Here is a 20211-nt window from a genome sequence, read left to right as displayed (position 1 = left end):
ATAATTTGTCAAATATATATATTAATAAATAGGAACATTAATAAACGTGCCATTTCTTTGAGTTTTCGAGGAAAATGTAGAATGATAATGCAATAATGTAATTTGGTTGTTTTATTAATTGTACTGGATCGAATCGTTTTGGTATTAGAAAAAAGCAAACATTAAAAATAACAACTCTCCAATCAACCAGCTGTTTATTATGTAGAACATGTCATCTATGGACGCACCGGACTACAAGCTTCAAAATATATTTTGTTCACTTCTAGATGGCGCCAATCGTTTTTCCCGCGAACTCTTCTCTTTTCGTCGCGTGTGAAAGTTCAACTTCCGCCTAGAAGCGGTCCTTCCGGTTTGGACGCCATTAGCAAAACGCAGGTATGAATCGCCGGAGAATCGCAAGCATTAAAATCACATTTGTATCTAATACATCTTACTTCAAATCATCACAAATGTGAGCGCGTTTGTAAATATAAACCTTCTAAAGTGATTTCCAGCGATTATTGGGAACAATTAGCGTGATGTTTGTGTGTTTTGGAGGGTTTCACTCAGAGTGGATGCGGTGAAGCACTCTGAGGTGATTCTCAAACACTGTCATTATAAATGAACTATATATGGGAAGCTTCAAACCCGAAACGTGTTTAAAATGTTAACTGTATTCTCCCTCATCATGAAATGGTGATATATAATGACTTTGAGCTCTTGTATAGACCACTAATAGCACACATGCTTCTCATGTTTTCATGTGTAACGTTATCTGTATGTTTAATCACATTTGTTCTCCTCAGAGATGGCTATTCGGTATCCTATGGCAGTTGGCCTTAATAAAGGCCATCCAGTGACCAAAAACGTGTCTAAGCCCAAGCACAGTCGCAGGAGAGGGGTGAGTGAGTCCATGTTTCACTGTTTTGGGTAGTTAAAATCAGCATTTAACCTGTTACCTGCCAGTGTCACAGTAGCGCACTTTTATTAATAGGTTTTTCCACGTCACACATTTTAATTCGAAAACTTGAGTCAAAATTCTTACCGTGAAACCGTTTTGAAATTGTCCCCTACGGTACGTTACTTTTAGCGCACAAAATTTGAGATGTCAAGTTTAAATTTAGAACTCGGCTAGACGCATGGTTTTGATTTTTCTGGCGATTTCAGTCCACATTTTGTTGTTAAACGTTTTGTATTTAATTTTTAGTTAAGTACATTTAATTTCTATAACTTTTTATGCTGTTTTTTAAAATTGCTTTCAATCTGCAATCTTACAACCATTTAAGTTCAGATCTATGCCCCGTTTAGCAGGTTAATGTGATTTTACACTCATTTTGGTGACTTTCTCCCATCATGCACTGCTGTATAAACCATATGCCAGTGCAGTTGTGTGTAAAGTAACATCGCTGTTGCGTTTCAGCATCTGACCAAGCACACTAAGTTTGTGCGCGACATGATCCGCGAGGTGTGCGGTTTCGCGCCCTATGAGAGGCGTGCCATGGAGCTGCTGAAAGTGTCCAAGGACAAACGTGCCCTCAAGTTCATCAAGAAAAGGGTATGTTGATCCCCATGAGTTCCTGGAAAATTAGCTTTTTTTTTTTCTTTTTAATTAAATGAGATTCCATATTGACTTATATGAAGATACAAATTTAATGTATTAGTGCTTTAGATTTTTGCTTTAGGTACAAAATACCACAGTAATCGAATATAAAAAAAATACTCTACGTTGTCTTTACTGTATAAATTATCTGAGCGTGCGCTTCAGGTGTCATGGGTGTTTTTCTTCCCTCATTGCGTTTTTTTTTTTTTTTTTTTTTTTTCTTTCAAATTTTTTTTGCAGCTTATGTCTAATAACTTTTAGTACTGCGCTTTTTGTGAATGTTAGTGAATTGATTTTGCTTTTAATCGCGAAGAGAATCGTTAATTCAGTTCCTCGCGATTAAAAGCAAAATATATATACTTTTTTTCGGTATTAAAGTGTATATATATTTAAATATTAACTTGGTTTCATGATGCTTTCAAAGAAAACTCTTCAAAACGTATTTATATGATTTGTCTATTTATATAGTTATAGGATATAGACGCGCACATAACTTGGTTAGACGATACTATAAAAGAAATAAAAAAAAGTTTTTCAAAACAACTAGTTTTTAAAAATAACTAAATGGACCATTTCATTCAGTCCAGATTTTGATCGGCAGGTTTAATTTCTGCATCTTCAGGATCTGGTTGTTTCCATCCAACTATTCATAAGTGCATTTTAGGATATTGCATATAAAAACTCTAGATGGAAATGGTAAGATTCGCATTAATTCTAAAAATGAATGAATGAATTTGCTTAATTGAGACGGATAATTGTTCAATCCGATAAGACATGCGTATAAACTAGGATAGAGACACGTTTACCGGATAAATCCCTCAAAACCTCGGGTGACTTTTCCTCAGCGGAGGCTGTGATTGGATAACTGGACTAACCAGTGGACCAATCACATCGCAGCATCTCAAATATAGGTTTAGTGGCTCTGAAACGCAGAATGATTTGTTTTAATTGAAATGAAAAGGTTTAACATCTGAACATGAGCGTTTGTTTCGTCTGCGACTCAACTCATTTATGATGGAGGGATGAAGAGCCTCATTGCAGCAACTTAGTTTCATTACTGATATTTTGTGCCAGTTTCCCAGGAAGTGACAATTTTGTTCTCTTGAACACATGAGATGGAAACTTTGCTTTATTGGCCTAAATGCGCAGATTTGAGTCTGGTTTTCCTCATTGTGTGTGTGTGTGTACAGGTGGGAACTCACATCCGAGCCAAGAGAAAGCGTGAGGAGCTCAGCAACATTCTGGCCGCGATGAGGAAAGCTGCTGCCAAGAAGGAGTAGCCTGAATTATGACAAATAAATTTGTATGTGTAAAAACAAGCATTGGAGTGTTGTGCTTCATTTGAACCTGTCAATCGTTCTGCTCGACTGGAGTAACGAATGTTTGCAGGAAAGCTGTGGATCATATCAAAGTGTGTTTAACCAAATGCAGAGTTGCTTGAGTAAATGTGCCTGTTTTTTGTCATCGGTCACGGGTTGTGTGTGTGTATATATATATATATATATATATATAATAATTATTTTATTTTTTTCTGATTCATCAAATTATTTAATTATACCGATGAATTAAGGACTTTGTGTATTTTCATGGTTATTTCTGTTGTCTTTGAAATGTTCACTACTGAATGAGTCTACAAGCATTCATGGTCAACTAAAATATACTAATGAAACTCGTTATAAATATACTAAATATACTCGTTTGTCATGCATTTAAACATATTTGTAATGAAGTTGCAATTTAGTACAATTAAAATATCAACTTTAAATGTAATCTTGAATGACACTACGGTTAAAAAAAATCATGCTTTTGCAAATCATCAAAATTAGTCATGAGAAAGAAAAGATACAATTATGACATACTAAGTCATATTGGAGAAATTAATAATTACGTACCAAGTCAAAATTCACATTCATTTATGAGTCAGTTACACTTTCATGTTTTCCAAACGAAAAGTTGAATTTGACAGTTTATATTCTGAAATTAATGAACCTTTTCAACCATTTAAATATCAATTTTAAGTGCAATATTGAATAACACTGATTAAAAAAATCATACTTTTGTGTAGATGTCAAAATTACACTTACTAAGTCCTACGAGATAAAAATTAATAATTATGACACAGTATGTTATAATTTCAAGTATGTCATGATTATAAATGATCTCATATGACTTGCTATGTGTAATTTTGACAATTGATTTACAAAAGCATAATTTTATTAACCAGTGTTATTCCATATTACATTTTGATGTTGTAATTTCAGTCATTAAATCATATTTTTTAGAAGAAGAGTTGAATTTGAGATCGAAAACAGTTGAAATTGACGAAAATTCTGACGTACTACTTAGAAACTATGAAGTTGTAATTAACAAACCTTGTTTTTCATCCATTTAAATGTATTTGTAATGAAGTTGAAATTTACTACAATTAAAATATATCAACTTTAATAAATTCACACATCACTAAAAAAAAATTGATAAAATTGAATGACATTTCAGAAATGAAAGTCATTTTCTCCAGATCGAGACTCACACAAGCCGTGTCATAATTTATATATTTATTGTAAATGATTTGAGGAAACATGTTTAAGGCAGTTATTTACACATATGACGAGATTATGAGTATAAAATCTTCAGTAGAGTCTCGAGTAGCAGCAACAGAGTCTCCAGCGCTCCAGGGATCATGATGATCCGCGTCCCATGATTCAACAGTCTCACACGGGGAATGACTCGTCCTGCTTCTCTGTGTGTGTGTGTGTGTGTGTGGTCACGGAGATAAACCGGCGGGACTGCTCAGTGTCCCGGGAACACGATTGGGAAGATCTGGCTGTAGTTGTCCACGAAGTGCACTTCCAGTCCTTCTGTGATGTAGTCGGCCAGATCCGAGAAATCCTTCTTGTTCTCGACCGGCAGGAGAATACAGGTGACGCCCGCTCTCTTCGCCTGACACAACACAACACACACTTCACTGAATACACGTATACATCTATAGTATAAATATACAATATACAGACACAGTAGTCAACATTTGAAGTGGATCAAAAAAGTTAAAAGTTGTCCTAAGACAAGAACGGGTATTGTTCAAGTCTATAAATGTATCATCACAATCTTGCTTAAATACATTAATAATTTATATCTTGTCTATACAAATGTGTGATATTGTGATCAAACATCCTTAAAATAAAAGTGATTTACTTTTAAGGCAACATTGTGTAAGATATTGGTTACAATACGGTTCATTAGTAAACATGAACTAATAATGAACTGCTCTTCTTCAGGATTTATTAATCTTAGTTAATATTATTTTCAACACTTCCTAATATGTTATTAAAATCAAAGGTTGTATTTGTTAACATTAGTTAATGCACTGTGAACTAACATGAACAGCTGGATTTTTATTAACTAATATTAACAGAGATTCATAAATACTGTAACAAATGTATTGCTCATTGTTAGTTAATACATTAACTAATGTTAACTAATGAACCTTATTGTAAAGTGATAACATATTAATGTATATCATACATAATGTCTGAACAAATGTGTGATTTTCGATGAATAAATCAAGTTTTTTAACATTAACTGAGATCAATAAATTAAATATTGTTCATATTAACAAATGTAGTTGAGTAATATTAACTAATAAAACCTTATTGTAAAGTGTTACCAAATAAGTGAATTAATTTAGCCCAATGAAACAATCATTCTGTCACACAGGGGAAAAAAATATTAAGTAATATTTATGAGATTAAAAAAGTCTAAATAATGACAAACGAAATCAAATTTATGAGATGAAAAGTCAAAATGACGACAGTCATATTTATGAGATGAAAAAATATCTTGAAGTCAAAATAATGACAAAAAGTTGAAATCATGAAAATTATGAAAACTCATAGTTTTGACATGTCAAAATTATTACATTAAAGTCATCATTTTTACAGATTTTTTAATCTCATAAATATGACTTAGTATGTCATGAGATGAAAAGTCAAAATTATGGCATACTAAGAAAAATCAGTCAAAATGATGTCAAAAAGTTGAAATTATGAAAGTTATATTTAAAAAAAATCAGTTTTGACAAGTCAAAAGTATGACTACTTTAAATATCTTAATCAGTATGTCATACTAAGTCATACTAAATATTTTGCCTTTTTTATGTCATAATTAATGTGCTAATGACGGCCTCTCCACACACAGCGAGTGAAGGCCAGTAACTCACAGCGATGGTCTTCTCCTTGATCCCCACACAAACACACACACACAAACACACACACACACACACACACACACTAAGGCAGTTAAAGGGATAGTTCACTTTGAAATTAAATTTTGGTATGTTTTAGCTTACCTCAAGGGCATCCAAGATGTAGGTGTCTTTTTTTCCGCAGTAGTTTCAATTTTGATATTTTTAGGTCAAACCGTTCTTGTCTGTCAGTCAGATAATGCAGGTCTATGGTCACTGTCTCAAAGAGCATGCACAGAGTCCAAATTAAACAATTCCTCATCGTAAGTACACACTGATGGCCTAAGACACGAAACGAGCGGTTTGTGTGAGAAAACGAACAGTATTTATATCGTTTTTACCTTTTGTACACAGCCACGTCCAAGTGATCTGAGGGCGCGCGCGCATCCTGCTGTGTGACGTGTGCGCAGACTGGTGCATAGATATATATATACACTAGGACGTGGCTGTGTATAAGAGTTAAAAACGATATAAATACTGTTCATTTTCTCACACAAACCGCTCGTTTCGTGTCTTAGGCCATCAATGTGTAAAAAGACACCTACATCTTGGATGCCCTTGAGGTAAGCTAAAACATACCAACATTTAATTTCAAAGTGAACTATCCCTTTAACCCCCAGTAACTCACAACAATGGTCTTCTCCTTGATCCACACACACACACACACACACACACACACACTAAGGCAGTTAACCCCCAGTAACTCACCGCGATGGTCTTCTCCTTGATCCCCCCCACCGGCAGGATCTTCCCGGTCAGGGACACTTCTCCGGTCATGGCCAGGTTCTGCCGGGCCGGGGCGTCGAGAGCCAGAGACAGCAGTGCCGTGATGATCGTGACGCCCGCGCTCGGCCCGTCTTTAGGAGTCGCTCCCTGAGCACACCAACAACACACACACACTGTGTAAAACAATGTCGTAAAGATCGTATTTACGAGTCGAACGCACACGAACGCCACCACAATGTCGTAACGATCGAATTACGAGTCGAACTGGCCCAAATTGGCACTAATTTGAAAGCGAAACTAAAATGCGCACGTGTCCACGGGTGCGGAGCGAGCAGAACAGAGCAAGCGTTTTCAGTTCATTCCTATAGAAAAACCAGCCCGATCTCATGTAAATGCGTATCTATAGCACGAATTGGATTTATCGTGCAATTTATTTGCAAAAAAAGTTTTTACGTGCATGTGATACACACTTTATGCCGTGTAATACGCACGTACTCCACATCACTAATCCTACTCAAGGGGTTTACAGTGCGTATCAATATGCACGCAAAAATATTTTTTGCGTATAAATTGCACGATAGAAACAATTCGTGCTATAGATACGCTTTTACATGAGATCAAAAAACACTCATTATGAATGACCTTGCAGACTCGCGCATTTTACTTTCGCTTTTAAATTAGCGATTTAAAAGCCCCCGCCGGTGATACCGGTATTACCGTGTTGTCACGCGTCCATTAACCGGTGGGAGAATATCCTCACCGTCACATCCCTAGCTTGGACCAAACACATTGTTGCTATCGGCTTGGCTGAATAATCACATGATCTTCACCTCGGGAACGTGCAGGTGTATGTGGGATCCCACCAGGAACTGGTTCTCTGGCCGCTTCTTCATGAGGAATGAGCGAGCGAAGGTGTATGCGATCTTAGCGCTCTCCTTCATGACGTCTCCCAGTTGTCCCGTGAGCTCCAGCGATCCTTCTCTGGGCCCGTCTTTGCCCACCGGATCGCTCGGGCGCCGCATCGACGTCTCGATGAACAGCGTCGACCCGCCTGAGGACAGGACAGGGGCACATGAGAGAATGCTGAAGCTAATGATCCATTAAAGTGGTAAAAATAGGGGAGAAAAAAACAAAAAATAAAAAAATAAACAGTAAAAATGTATATAGTATTAAAATGTCAAAAAGCACCAGCTGAAATTTAATTAAATTATAAAAGTAAATTATGTTAAAATAAAGCAAACGAAAATAAAGCACTAACTAAAAATGAAATCATAAAAATATATTTTTTTAAAATTCATAATTTTAAGATAAAAACAAATATAGCACTAATAAAACTAATTAAATTATAAAAATGAAAAATAACAATAAATAAATTGTTATAGTCAAAATAATGCGCTAACTAAAAAACAAAACGTATATAGTATTAAAATGTCAAAAAGCACCAACTTAAAATGTAATTAAATTATAAAATAAATTGTGCTAAAATAGAGCAAACCAACATAAAGAACTAACTAAAAATTTATTAAATCATAAAAAAAATTAAATAGTGTTATAGCACCCACTAAAATTGTATTAAATTATAAAATAAAACTAATTCAAATAAAGCACTAACTAAAAATCAGATCATAAAAATATAAAATTAAAATAAATAATTTTAAGATAAAAACAAATAAAGCACCATTAACCATAAATTAAATTATAAAAATGAAAAATTACAATAAGTAAATCATTTTAATATAAAAATGAAACAAAGCACAAACAAAGAATGAATATATCATAAAAATGTACATAAGTCATTTAAAAATAAAAACAAATCAAAATAAGGCACCAACTAAACGATGAATAAATAATAAAAACAAAAATGTAAAGATAAACACAAGTCAAAGCAAAGCACCAACTAAGAATGAATTACGTCATAAAAATGTCAAATTAAAATACATGACTTTAAAAAGTGAATCAAAATATAAATGTAAACATAAAAATGGCAAAATAAAATCGCTGACTAAAAATGGAAAATTAAAATAATTATATAATTCTAAAATAAAAACGATAAAAATAACACACTTACTAAACGAGACCTTCATGTCATGTGACCATTAGCCAACATCAGAGAACCTTAAAACCAAAACTGCACTAAACTATTCATAGTCGAATCTGGGAATGAGTAAACCGAGTTTGAGCGCTCACCCATTGCGGTCCAGGCCAGGCCCATGACGACTCCCGGCGGCGTGACGTCATACATCCGGTCCACAGTGAAGATGGGCTTCCCCACGAAATCCTGGAGGTTTTCCGAAGTGACGCTGACCTCCGATCCCTCGCCGCTGACGATCCGAAACGCCACTTTCCTGAACACCTGTGGAGGTACAGAGCTCAGCAGGACGCTCAGAAATAACAATCCTGAATCTGAGTAAATAATGAATCTGCTGAACCTTCTCGACTTGCTTCTGCAGGTTCCTGACGCCGCTCTCCCGACAGTACTGTCTGATGAGCACGCTCAGGGCCTCGGGGGTTATTCTGGCCTTCTGCTCGTCCAGCCCGCATAGAGATCGCAACTGGGGAACCAGGTATCTCTGTGGGGGCACAAAAACCAGGAAAGTTTGATGCCGACTTCAATGCATCCAGTGGAACGAACTCTTTGGAAGTGACTTCTAGCGTCAGGGACGGCCAGTTTCTCCTCAGCAACATAACCTGATGCATTGACTATATCAAGATGGTTTCAGCTGGGTTTTGTCAACCTTTCTGCTGGTTTAAGGTGGTCTACCATGTCAAAACCAGGTCCACCAGTTTGTAGTCCAACTGATTAACCATCTAGTTCAGTTCTGACCAGGTAAAAACTATGTTCAACTGGTTTTAGCTGGGTTTTGTCAACCTTTCTGCTGGTTTAAGGTGGTCTACCATGTCAAAACTAGATCAACCAGCTTGTAGTCCAACTGATAAACCATCTAAAGCAGCTAATGACCAGGTAAAACCCATGTACAATCATCTTAAGCTGGTTTTAATTGGGTTTTGTCAACTTTGATGCTGGTTTAAGGTGGTCCACCATGTCAAAACCTGGTCCACCAGTTTGTAGTCCAACTGATTAACCATCTAGTTCAGTTCTGACCAGGTAGAAACTATGTACAACTGGTTTTAGCTGGGTTTTGTCAACCTTTCTGCTGGTTTAAGGTGGTCTACCATGTCAAAACCTGGTCCACCAATTTGTAGTCCCACTGATAAACCATCTAAAGCAGCTAATGACCAGGTAAAACCCATGTACAATCATCTTAAACTGGTTTTAGCTGGGTTTTGTCAACCTTTCTGCTGGTTTAAGGTGGTCTACCATGTCAAAACTAGATCAACCAGCTTGTAATCCAACTGATAAACCATCTAAAGCAGCTAATGACCAGGTAAAACCCATGTACAATCATCTTAAACTGGTTTTAATTGGGTTTTGTCAACTTTAATTGCTGATTTAAGATGGTCTACCATGTCAAAACCAGGTCCACCAGTTTGTAGTCCAACTGATAAACCATCTAAAGCAGCTAATGACCAGGTAAAACCCATGTACAATCATCTTAAACTGGTTTTAATTGGGTTTTGTCAACTTTAATTGCTGATTTAAGATGGTCTACCATGTCAAAACCAGGTCCACCAGTTTGTAGTCCAACTGATAAACCATCTAAAGCAGCTAATGACCAGGTAAAACCCATGTACAATCATCTTAAACTGGTTTTAATTGGGTTTTGTCAACTTTAATTGCTGATTTAAGATGGTCTACCATGTCAAAACCAGGTCCACCAGTTTGTAGTCCAACTGATAAACCATCTAAAGCAGCTAATGACCAGGTAAAACCCATGTACAATCATCTTAAACTGGTTTTAATTGGGTTTTGTCAACTTTAATTGCTGATTTAAGATGGTCTACCATGTCAAAACCAGGTCCACCAGTTTGTAGTCCAACTGATAAACCATCTAAAGCAGCTAATGACCAGGTAAAACCCATGTACAATCATCTTAAACTGGTTTTAATTGGGTTTTGTCAACTTTAATTGCTGATTTAAGATGGTCTACCATGTCAAAACCAGGTCCACCAGTTTGTAGTCCAACTGATAAACCATATAAAGCAGCTAATGACCAGGTAAAACCCATGTACAATCATCTTAAACTGGTTTCAGCTGGGTTTTGCCTACTTTGTTGCTGGTTTAAGATGGTCCAGCAGGTCAAAAGCAGGTCAACCAGTTTGTAGTCCAACTGATCAACCATCTAGTTCAGCTAATGACCAAGTAGAAACTATTAGAGATGCGCGGATGGGTTATTATTTCATCCGCAACTGCATCACAAAACTCATCATCCGTCCGCCATCCATCCGCACCAACGTTTTTGACCAATTTTCAAAACCGCACCCGCCCGCCATCCTCTGAATGTATACATATATTTTTCATTTGATTGGTTCATTTGTTTGGTTCAACCACCCGCCACCCGCCCGAATTTAATTAAAATATTATTTTTCGTCACGTCATCCGCCCGATCCGCGGAGTCCGCGGCTGTAACCGCCAACCGCGCATCTCTAGAAACTATGTATAACTGGTTTTTGCTGGGTTTTGCCAACTTTGCTGCTGGTTTAAGATGGTCTCCCAGGTCAAAACCTGGTCCACCAATGGCCAAGTATAATCTGTGCACAACCATCTTTAGGAGTTATGGCTTATTAACTACTGGTCTTGAACCAGCAACCTTCCAGTTGGCGGCTTTAAGCTTTACCCATAATGCCAGACTCAGATTGTCGAGGTGACCCCAAAAAATAAAACGTGTTGATGATTTTCAGGAAAAAAGACCATGTGAACGTACCTCCGCAATAGCCAGTTTCTCCTGAGCAACGTAGCCTGATACATTGATCATTTCCATTCGGTCTCTAAGGGGTTCAGGGATGGTGTCGAGGACATTGGCCGTACAAATGAAAAGCACCTGAAACCCAAAGGAAACACCAATGTAGGAACAATAATACCAGTGTTTGATATTTAACTTTTTCACTCACTGGCCAATTTGGCTTCTACATTTTTAACTGAAGTTACCGGCCATTCAGAACTTCTACTGGACAAAAAAGAAAAAAGAAATGAGGTAGATTAACTACGTCACAGTTTATATATACACTACCGGTCAAAAGCTTTGGATCGGTAAGATTTTTAATGTTTTTAAAAGAAGTCTCTTCTGCTCAGGACTGCATTTATTTGATTAAAAAAAAATACAACAACAAAAAACAGTAATATTCTTAAATATTATGACAATTTAAAATAACTGTTTTCTATGTGAATATATAGAAAAGTGTAATTTATTCCTGTGATCAAAGCATCATTACTCCAGTCTTCAGTGTCACATGATCCTTCACAAATCACTCTAATATGATGATTTGATGCTCAAGAAACATTTATGATTATTATCAATGTTGAAAACAGTTATTTACATTTTTATTTTCAGGATTCTTTGATGAATAGAAAGTTCAGAAGAACAGCATTAATCTGAAATAGAAGCTTTTGTAACATTATAAATGTCTTTACTGTAACTTTTGATCAGTTTAACTCATCCTTGATGGATAAAAGTATTGATTTCTTTTATTTATTTCCCCAAAAAATAAAATAAAAATGACCCCAAACTTTTGAACGCTAGTGTTTAATGTTACAAAAGCTTCTATTTCAGATTAATGCTGTTCTTTTGAAATGTTTATTCATCAAAGAATCCTGAGATAAAAATGTAAATAACTGTTTTCATCATTGATAATAATCATAAATGTTTCTTGAGCATCAAATCATCATATTAGAATGATTTCTGAAGGATCATGTGACACTGAAGACTGGAGTAATGATGCTTTGATCACAGGAATAAATTACACTATACTATATATTCACATAGAAAACAGTTATTTTAAATTTTAATAATATTTCACAATATTACTGTTGTTTTTGTGTATTTTTAATCAAATAAATGCAGCCTTGAGCAGAAGAGACTTCTTTTAAAAACATTAAAAATCTTACAGATCCAAAAAAAATGTGACCGGTAGTGTATATATTATCAAATTTGTATTTCATACATTCATTTCTTATTCAAACAAAATCCTGTCATCCAGCATCTCCTCTCTTCCTCTTTCATCCTCATCTCCAAAAATGTGTTTTAGGTGGACAGATCAATACAGGATAAAGAACATCAGAAAAAATGTAGGATGTTGATAAATATCAATGTCTTTTCTGTTCACCAAATGCTTTTTAATCTTCACTATTGCTTCAATGCAAATGAACAAGCGTGCCGTTATTTGTTGTGTAGTGACGTGTGTGTTCAAGTAAGCCAGATATGAGCAGATTCTGCGCAATACGCCGTATTTAATATATCATGATGACTCACGAGAATTTGCACTAAATCTGCTCAGATTTGCCTTACACGAACTTCCGCCAAAGAAAGTTATCCGCCACAATTGATTTTTACCCGCATTAGACGGGTGTTAATTTCAAACCCTAAATAAAACCATAGTATTCTTCCAACAAATGTGTATTTTGGCTAGTTCACACCTTAGACAGGTCGACAGGCACATCCAGGTAGTGGTCGAGAAAGTTAGCGTTCTGTTCTGGATCTAAAAGCTCCAGTAGCGCAGAAGACGGGTCGCCCTGGTAGCCTCGACCTATCTTATCAACCTGCACAACACAGAGAGATGAACTCAGCAAAGTTATCCCAACACACCGAGAGAACAACAGAGTCAGGATCACGGTTATTCAGGGTTCGTACACACACTTTAAAATTTAATTTTAGGACTTTCAATGACTTTAAGCACTAATTTTTAGTTTTTTTCAAGGACTACAATCAGAGATCGCACTTTTCAAAACAATATCTTTCTTTATTATCTTTAAAATTCTAAAAAAGGTAAATAGATAAATAAAAAATAAACTAATATAACAAAATGGTACAAATAAAGTAAAGCACACGCAATAACTGTGGAAACTTAAACCATTGAAAGGAAACAATGACAAAGATTTCGCTTTCCTTATTCATACCTCATCAATAAGGACCAGTGGGTTTTCAGTCTTAGTTTTCTTCAGGCACTGGATGATCTTTCCAGGCATTGCACCAACATATGTTCTCCTGCAATGCACGAACACAATCACACACAGAACTGCGTACTAAGAGCTTGAAAAGAATTGTAGATGCAGGAATGGTTTCTACCCCAATGCCGTAAGATTGTTCAACACTAATGTTTAATCAACACTGATGTCAACACTTATGTTAGTGTTAGTAAAAACTTGGTAACTTTTACACATGACAGTAATAAACGACTTGATTTGACTTGACTTGAATTGAATTGACTTGAACTGAATTGACTTGAACTGAATTGAACTGAATTGACTTGACTTGAATTGACTTGAATTTGAATTGACTTGAATTTGAATTGAATTGATTTGACTAGAATTGATTTGACTTGAATTGACTTGACTTGAATTGACTTGAACTGAATTGAATTTGACTTAAATTGACTTGACGACTTGAATTGAATTGACTTGAATTGACTTGAACTGAATTGAATTGAATTTACTTGAATTGACTTGAATTGAATTGACTTGAATTGACTTGAATTGTCTTGAACTGAATTGAATTGAATTGACTTGACTTGAATTGAATTTGACTTGACTTGAATTGACTTGACGACTTGATTTGACTTGACTTGACTTGAATTGACTTGACGACTTGATTTGACTTGACTTGACTTGAACTGACTTGAACTGAATTGACTTGAACTGAATTGACTTGAACTGAATTGACTTGAACTGAATTGACTTGAACTGAATTGACTTGAATTGATTTTACTTGAATTGACTTGAACTGAATTGAATTTGACTTGAATTGACTTGACGACTTGAATTGACTTGAACTGAATTGATTTGACTTGATTTGATTTGAATTGACTTGACGACTTGAATTGAATTTTAATTGAATTGACTTGAACTGACTTGAACTGACTTGAATTGACTTGAATTGACTTGAATTGACTTGACTTGAACTGAATTGAATTGACACAAATGTTCATGCATGACATCACAGCTGGTGGGCGTGGCCTCACACACATCACTCACCTGTGGCCTTTAATCTCCGCCACATCCGTCATTCCTCCCACACTAAAGCGGAAGTATTCGCGATTAAGAGCTCTGGCGATTGAGCGGGCGATGCTGGTCTTGCCGACTCCAGGAGGGCCATAGAAACACAAGATCTTTCCCTGTGTGCTGCCTTTAAGCTGGCTTACCGCTATGAACTCCTGCAGGAATGAACAAGCACCAGGATTAATTAATAGGATTTGTAAGCGTACTTTGTAAGATTGAGGCGCTTATGCTTGATCTTTACCAGAATGCGTTTCTTGACGTCATCCATTCCGTAGTGGTCCTCTTCCAACACCTCTTTGGCTCGGACCAACTCCAGGTTTTCCACACTGTTGGTTCCCCACGGCATGGAGGTCAGCCAATCTAAGTAGTTACGGGTGACGCTGGGGATTTTAATGGGGGGGGGGGGGGGAGAAGGATCAAAGTTTGAATGAGGGAAATACCATTTTATGGAGGTCAAACTGCTTTGTGGAACATGGCAGCTGGTTTGCTGCTGGACTTCGATGGTCTACCACTGATAAACCATATAAAGCAGCTAATGACCAGGTAGAGTCCATGTCCAACCATCTTAAGCTGGTTTTAGTTGGGTTTTCAGCTTCTTGGGCATTTTAATGGATATTAAAGAATTAGTTCACTTCAGAATTAAAATTTCCTGATAATTTACTCCCCCCCCACGTCATCCAAGACGTTCATGTCTTTCTTTCTTCAGTCGTAAAGAAATGAAGGTTTTTGCGCAAAACATTCCAGGGTTTTTCTCCATATAGTGACTTCAATGGGGTCCAACGGGTCGAAGGTCCAAATGTGAGTTTCAGTGCAGCTTCAAAGTCTCGACACGATCCAGCCGAGGAATAAGAGTCTTATCTAGACAAACCATCCGCCATTTTATAACAGAAATAAACATTTATATACTTTTTAATCACAAATGCTCGTCTAGCACTGGCTGTGATGCGACACGCATTACATAATCACGTTGAAAGGTCAAGCATGTTCCGGTTCAGAAATGTAGAGTAGGGCGAAAAACTCTGCATCCGACATCGTTGTTTTATCTTTTCTTTAAAAAAAAATTTGTAAAGGCCATTTGTCTTAGTCTTGAACGTTTGCTTTGTAAACACTAGGTCGGTTCTTTCTCCTACGTCCCGCTTGACCTTTCAACCTGATTATGTAATGTGTGTCGCATCACAGCCAGTGCTAGACTAGCATTTGTGGTTAAAAAGTATATAAATGTTTATGTTTGTTATAAAATGGCGGATGGTTTGTCTAGATAAGACTCTTATTCCTCGGCTGGATCGTGTCGAGACTTTGAAGCTGCACTGAAACTCACATTTGGACCTTCAAACCCGTTGGACCCCATTGAAGTCACTATATGGAGAAAAACCCTGGAACGTTTTCCTCAAAAACCTTCATTTCTTTTCAACTGAAGAAAGAAAGACATGAACACCTCAGATGACGTGGGGGGAGTAAATCATCAGGAAATTTTAATTCTGAAGTGAACTAATCCTTTAAGAAGAAACGGTACAGTATTCATAGACTAAATCTGTTTATAACAATGATGACCTCCTTACTTGAACTCTGAGGAGTGGTTATCTAACAGCCCCAGTTTGTTCAGCTCCTCGTTGATAACCTCCATGATGTGCTGAGGTACGGTGCGATCCTTCAACCTCTCCCTGAACTTCTCCTCAATGGCGTCTTTGTCCTCTTTCTCCAGGCCGAGCTCCTTCTTAATGATCTTCAGCTGCTCCTGGAGGAGGTACTTCCTGTGCGTCTGCTTGATCTTCTCCTCCACCTGAGCATCAAAACCAGCAGGCCAGCGGAAATCGGTGAATAAGCAACAGTGTGTGACAAACAGGGTTGGGTATCGTTTGAATTTTAACAATTTCGATTATGCTTATTGATTCCTAATTTCGATTCCAATAACGTAAAAAAAACACAAAAAAAACCTAAAAACAGATATCATCCACATTTAGTCCACATTTAGTCTTATTTCTAAACATTCAATTGTAGCTGAATATCATGAACAAAAATCAACAGGCGAAAGAACACTTACACAAGGAACGCTTGCCTGAGGTTTAAAAACACCATAGAAAAACAACTAGCCGAACTAATATAAATGCAAAGCATTATTAAAGACATTATTAATTAAAAAAGAATTAATAAAAAATTATCAATCGCAACTAATAGACACAACTGAACAAAGATATGATTGAAATAAACATTGTTTTTAAGATTTCCAGGTGTCCAGATACAGAAACTGTGATCAAATATACAATAACACTGCACTTTATAAATAAAATATACATTACAAATATCGTTACAAAAGTTATTCAGTCAAAAACGAGTGAATTTTCTCTGTCTTTTGTTGTTTGATTAGAGTTATTATAAAGATGGCAGCAGGAATATTAGCCTGCTGTCACTTTAAGAGTTGCCCAATATAGTTATTATACACATATTGAAATGCTCACAAAGGAATCGATAAGTAATTATCCGATTTCGCTATTTTCGACTCCCAACGCCAGTCAGGAACGTGTCCTCACCTCTCTCCCGAGACGCTGCTGTAGTTTACTCAGTTCGTATTCCTTCTTCAGCAGAGAAAGGGCTTTGTAGAGTCGTTTGGGAATCTGTAACGACAGTTCTTCTGTTAGACACACATTGACGTTCTGAGACTGGGTTTCGGGGGTGGTAAACGTACGTTTGTTTCCTCCAGGACGTCCTGCAGCTCGTGCGAATCGGCCCCGGTCAGCGCCGCCCCCATGTCGCTCAGGTAAATAGGGTTATCCACTACTCTCTGCCCAGCCTGCATCATCTGGAGCACAGACTCTCTGGCAAACACACGCACAGATAAACACACTGATCTCCCTTAGCATGCGGTTTTAAACAGCCTCTTTCACCTCTCTTACCTGTACAGTGGGTTCAGAGCGATGATGTCACGTATGGTCTTGACGATCTCAGCCGTCAGGGCCTGATGTAAAACAACACAACGTGTGCTGTGATTCTGAGTCGCTTTGGATAAATGCATAAATGTCTTTCTGATATGTTGGAAAATGCTTAGCATACTGAACCAGGGTTATTATCATTAACTAAAACCATTAAAAAAATTTGCTACTCCAAAAAATTATAATAATAGAGGTCAATTTAAATAGAATAAATTAAGATACTTTTAATTTTTTTAAGCTGAAGTACTAAATTATTTTAATGGTTAGAATTTTGTTTATATAAAAATTCTTTTGGTTATATAAAAATTTTGATTTAGATTTATCGACCAATATATCGGTTATCAGCTTTCAAATATAATAAATTATCAGTTATCGGCTTTCAAATATAAAAAATTATCAGTTATCGGCTTTCAAATATAATAAATTATCAGTCATCGGCTTTCAAATATAATAAATTATCAGTTATCGGCTTTCAAATATAATAAATTATCAGTTATCGGCTTTCAAATATAATAAATTATCGGTTATCAGCTTTCAAATATAATAAATTATCAGTTATCGGCTTTCAAATATAAAGAATTATCGGTTATCGGCTTTCAAATATAAAGAATTATCGGTTATCGGCTTTCAAATATAAAGAATTATCGGTTATCGGCTTTCAAATATAATAAATTATCGGTTATCGGCTTTCAAATATAATAAATTATCAGTTATCGGCTTTCAAATATAATAAATTATCGGTTATCGGCTTTCAAATATAATAAATTATCGGTTATCAGCTTTCAAATATAATAAATTATCGGTTATCAGCTTTCAAATATAAAGAATTAACGGTAATCGGCTTTCAAATATAAGAAATTATCGTTATCGGCTTTCAAATATAAAGAATTAACTGTAATCGGCTTTCAAATATAAGAAATTATCGGCTATCGGCTTTCAAATATAAAGAATTAACAGTAATCGGCTTTCAAATATAAGAAATTATCGTTATCGGCTTTTAAATATAAAGAATTAACTGTAATCGGCTTTCAAATATAAGAAATTATCGGCTATCGGCTTTCAAATATAAAGAATTAACGGTAATCGGCTTTCAAATATAAAGAATTATCGCTTATCGGCTTTCAAATATAAAGAATTATCGTTATCGGCTTTCAAATATAAAGAATTAACTGTAATCGGCTTTCAAATATAAAGAATTATCGCTTATCAGCTTTCAAATATAAAGAATTATCGCTTATCAGCTTTCAAATAATAAGAATTAACGGTAATCGGCTTTCAAATATGAAGAATTAACTGTAATCGGCTTTCAAATATAAAGAATTATCGCTTATCGGCTTTCAAATATAAAGAATTATCGCTTATCAGCTTTCAAATAATAAGAATTAACGGTAATCGGCTTTCAAATATAAAGAATTATCGCTTATCAGCTTTCAAATATAAAGAATTATCGTTATCGGCTTTCAAATATGAAGAATTAACTGTAATCGGCTTTCAAATATAAAGAATTAACTGTAATCGGCTTTCAAATATAAAGAATTATCGCTTATCGGCTTTCAAATAATAAGAATTAACGGTAATCGGCTTTCAAATATAAGGAATTATCGTTATCGGCTTTCAAATATAAAGAATTAACGGTAATCGGCTTTCAAATATAAGAAATTATCGGCTATCGGCTTTCAAATATAAAGAATTAACGGTAATCGGCTTTCAAATATAAGAAATTATCGTTATCGGCTTTCAAATATAAAGAATTATCGGTTGTCGGCTTTCAAATATAAAGAATTAACGGTAATCGGCTTTCAAATATAAGAAATTATCGTTATCGGCTTTCAAATATAAAGAATTATCGTTATCGGCTTTCAAATATGAAGAATTAACTGTAATCGGCTTTCAAATATAAAGAATTAACTGTAATCGGCTTTCAAATATAAAGAATTATCGCTTATCGGCTTTCAAATAATAAGAATTAACGGTAATCGGCTTTCAAATATAAGGAATTATCGGTATTCGGCTTTCAAATATAAGGAATTATCGGTATTGGCCGAAATTGCATTCCTAAGTAAGGCTGACCTTGACTTCTTCTGTGACCTGGAATTCCTCGTGGATCACGTTGTCCACCTCCACCATGAGAACGCTGGGAAGAGGAAGCGCCTCCACCACAAGCTCCGCCTCCCGCACCTTCTCCTCCATGGCCTCGGCCGGAGACGCCGGATCCTTGCGGGAACGTTTCTGCTTCCGGCGCACGGCTTTGGGCGGCTCGCCTTCCGCCTCCAGCTCCAGGGACGCCGGCTCCTCCGGCTCAACATCCAGCTGCTTACTGATGCGGATTCTGGGAGACCATGAGGGGGAAAAAGGTCAGAGGTCAACTTTCCTGAGAACGCCATTTTCAAAGCTGTGATTGCGAGCGTCACCTTCTGTGTCCCATCACAATCATACGGAGTTTGTCTCCGAGATCCTGCATCTCGTGGATCTGCACGAATGTTCCGGTGTGATAAACGGCATCCAGACTCTCCACCACATCCGACTCGTTACTGGGAAATAAACGCCACAATCAGCGCAACATCAACTTACAGTCGTTATATCAAACACACAATCACTTACCTGTCATCTTTCTTCAGGAACACACCTG

At 36.3% G+C, this 20211-nt stretch overlaps 2 protein-coding genes across 2 annotated transcripts in view; one reads left to right on the top strand and one right to left on the bottom strand.

Annotated features, from left to right (window-relative positions):
• Nucleotides 1-266: 266 nt before the first annotated feature.
• rpl36 (ribosomal protein L36) lies at nt 267-2898 on the top strand. The gene is made up of 4 exons (XM_079891433.1): nt 267-375; nt 786-880; nt 1400-1534; nt 2770-2898. The coding sequence occupies exons 2-4, from the start codon at nt 788-790 to the stop codon at nt 2857-2859; spliced, it is 318 nt and encodes a 105-aa protein (XP_079747559.1). The 5' UTR covers nt 267-375; nt 786-787; the 3' UTR covers nt 2860-2898.
• A 1440-nt stretch (nt 2899-4338) lies between these two features.
• The window catches only part of lonp1 (lon peptidase 1, mitochondrial), a 19570-nt gene continuing 3697 nt past the window's right edge, over nt 4339-20211 (bottom strand). The window contains exons 2-18 of the mRNA XM_079891043.1: nt 20184-20211; nt 19994-20113; nt 19653-19911; nt 17547-17608; nt 17339-17468; nt 17184-17267; nt 16215-16435; nt 14897-15035; nt 14632-14810; nt 13558-13645; nt 13078-13200; nt 11369-11485; nt 8975-9115; nt 8733-8898; nt 7376-7596; nt 6528-6692; nt 4339-4519 (exon numbers count right to left, since the gene is read on the bottom strand). The exon at nt 20184-20211 is cut by the window's right edge and continues 61 nt beyond it. Coding sequence (XP_079747169.1) covers nt 4370-4519; nt 6528-6692; nt 7376-7596; nt 8733-8898; nt 8975-9115; nt 11369-11485; nt 13078-13200; nt 13558-13645; nt 14632-14810; nt 14897-15035; nt 16215-16435; nt 17184-17267; nt 17339-17468; nt 17547-17608; nt 19653-19911; nt 19994-20113; nt 20184-20211 — 2393 coding nt within the window. The 3' untranslated portion in view covers nt 4339-4369. The remainder of the gene's footprint in view (nt 4520-6527; nt 6693-7375; nt 7597-8732; nt 8899-8974; nt 9116-11368; nt 11486-13077; nt 13201-13557; nt 13646-14631; nt 14811-14896; nt 15036-16214; nt 16436-17183; nt 17268-17338; nt 17469-17546; nt 17609-19652; nt 19912-19993; nt 20114-20183) is intronic.

Source organism: Squalius cephalus (genome assembly GCF_949319135.1).
Source record: "Squalius cephalus genome assembly, chromosome: 13".
In the NCBI taxonomy this organism is placed as follows: domain Eukaryota; kingdom Metazoa; phylum Chordata; class Actinopteri; order Cypriniformes; family Leuciscidae; genus Squalius; species Squalius cephalus.
Note: the sequence above shows the minus strand (reverse complement) of the source record. Positions and strands in the feature narration are given on the sequence as shown.

Excerpts from the sequence above, each read along its gene's own strand:
- rpl36 (XM_079891433.1), top strand. The coding sequence starts at position 788 with ATGGCTATTCGGTATCCTATGGCAGTTGGCCTTAATAAAGGCCATCCA. Across the intron at positions 881-1,399 it reads AGCACAGTCGCAGGAGAGGG|CATCTGACCAAGCACACTAA; the intron begins GTGAGTGAGTCC and ends GTTGCGTTTCAG. Across the intron at positions 1,535-2,769 it reads TCAAGTTCATCAAGAAAAGG|GTGGGAACTCACATCCGAGC; the intron begins GTATGTTGATCC and ends GTGTGTGTACAG.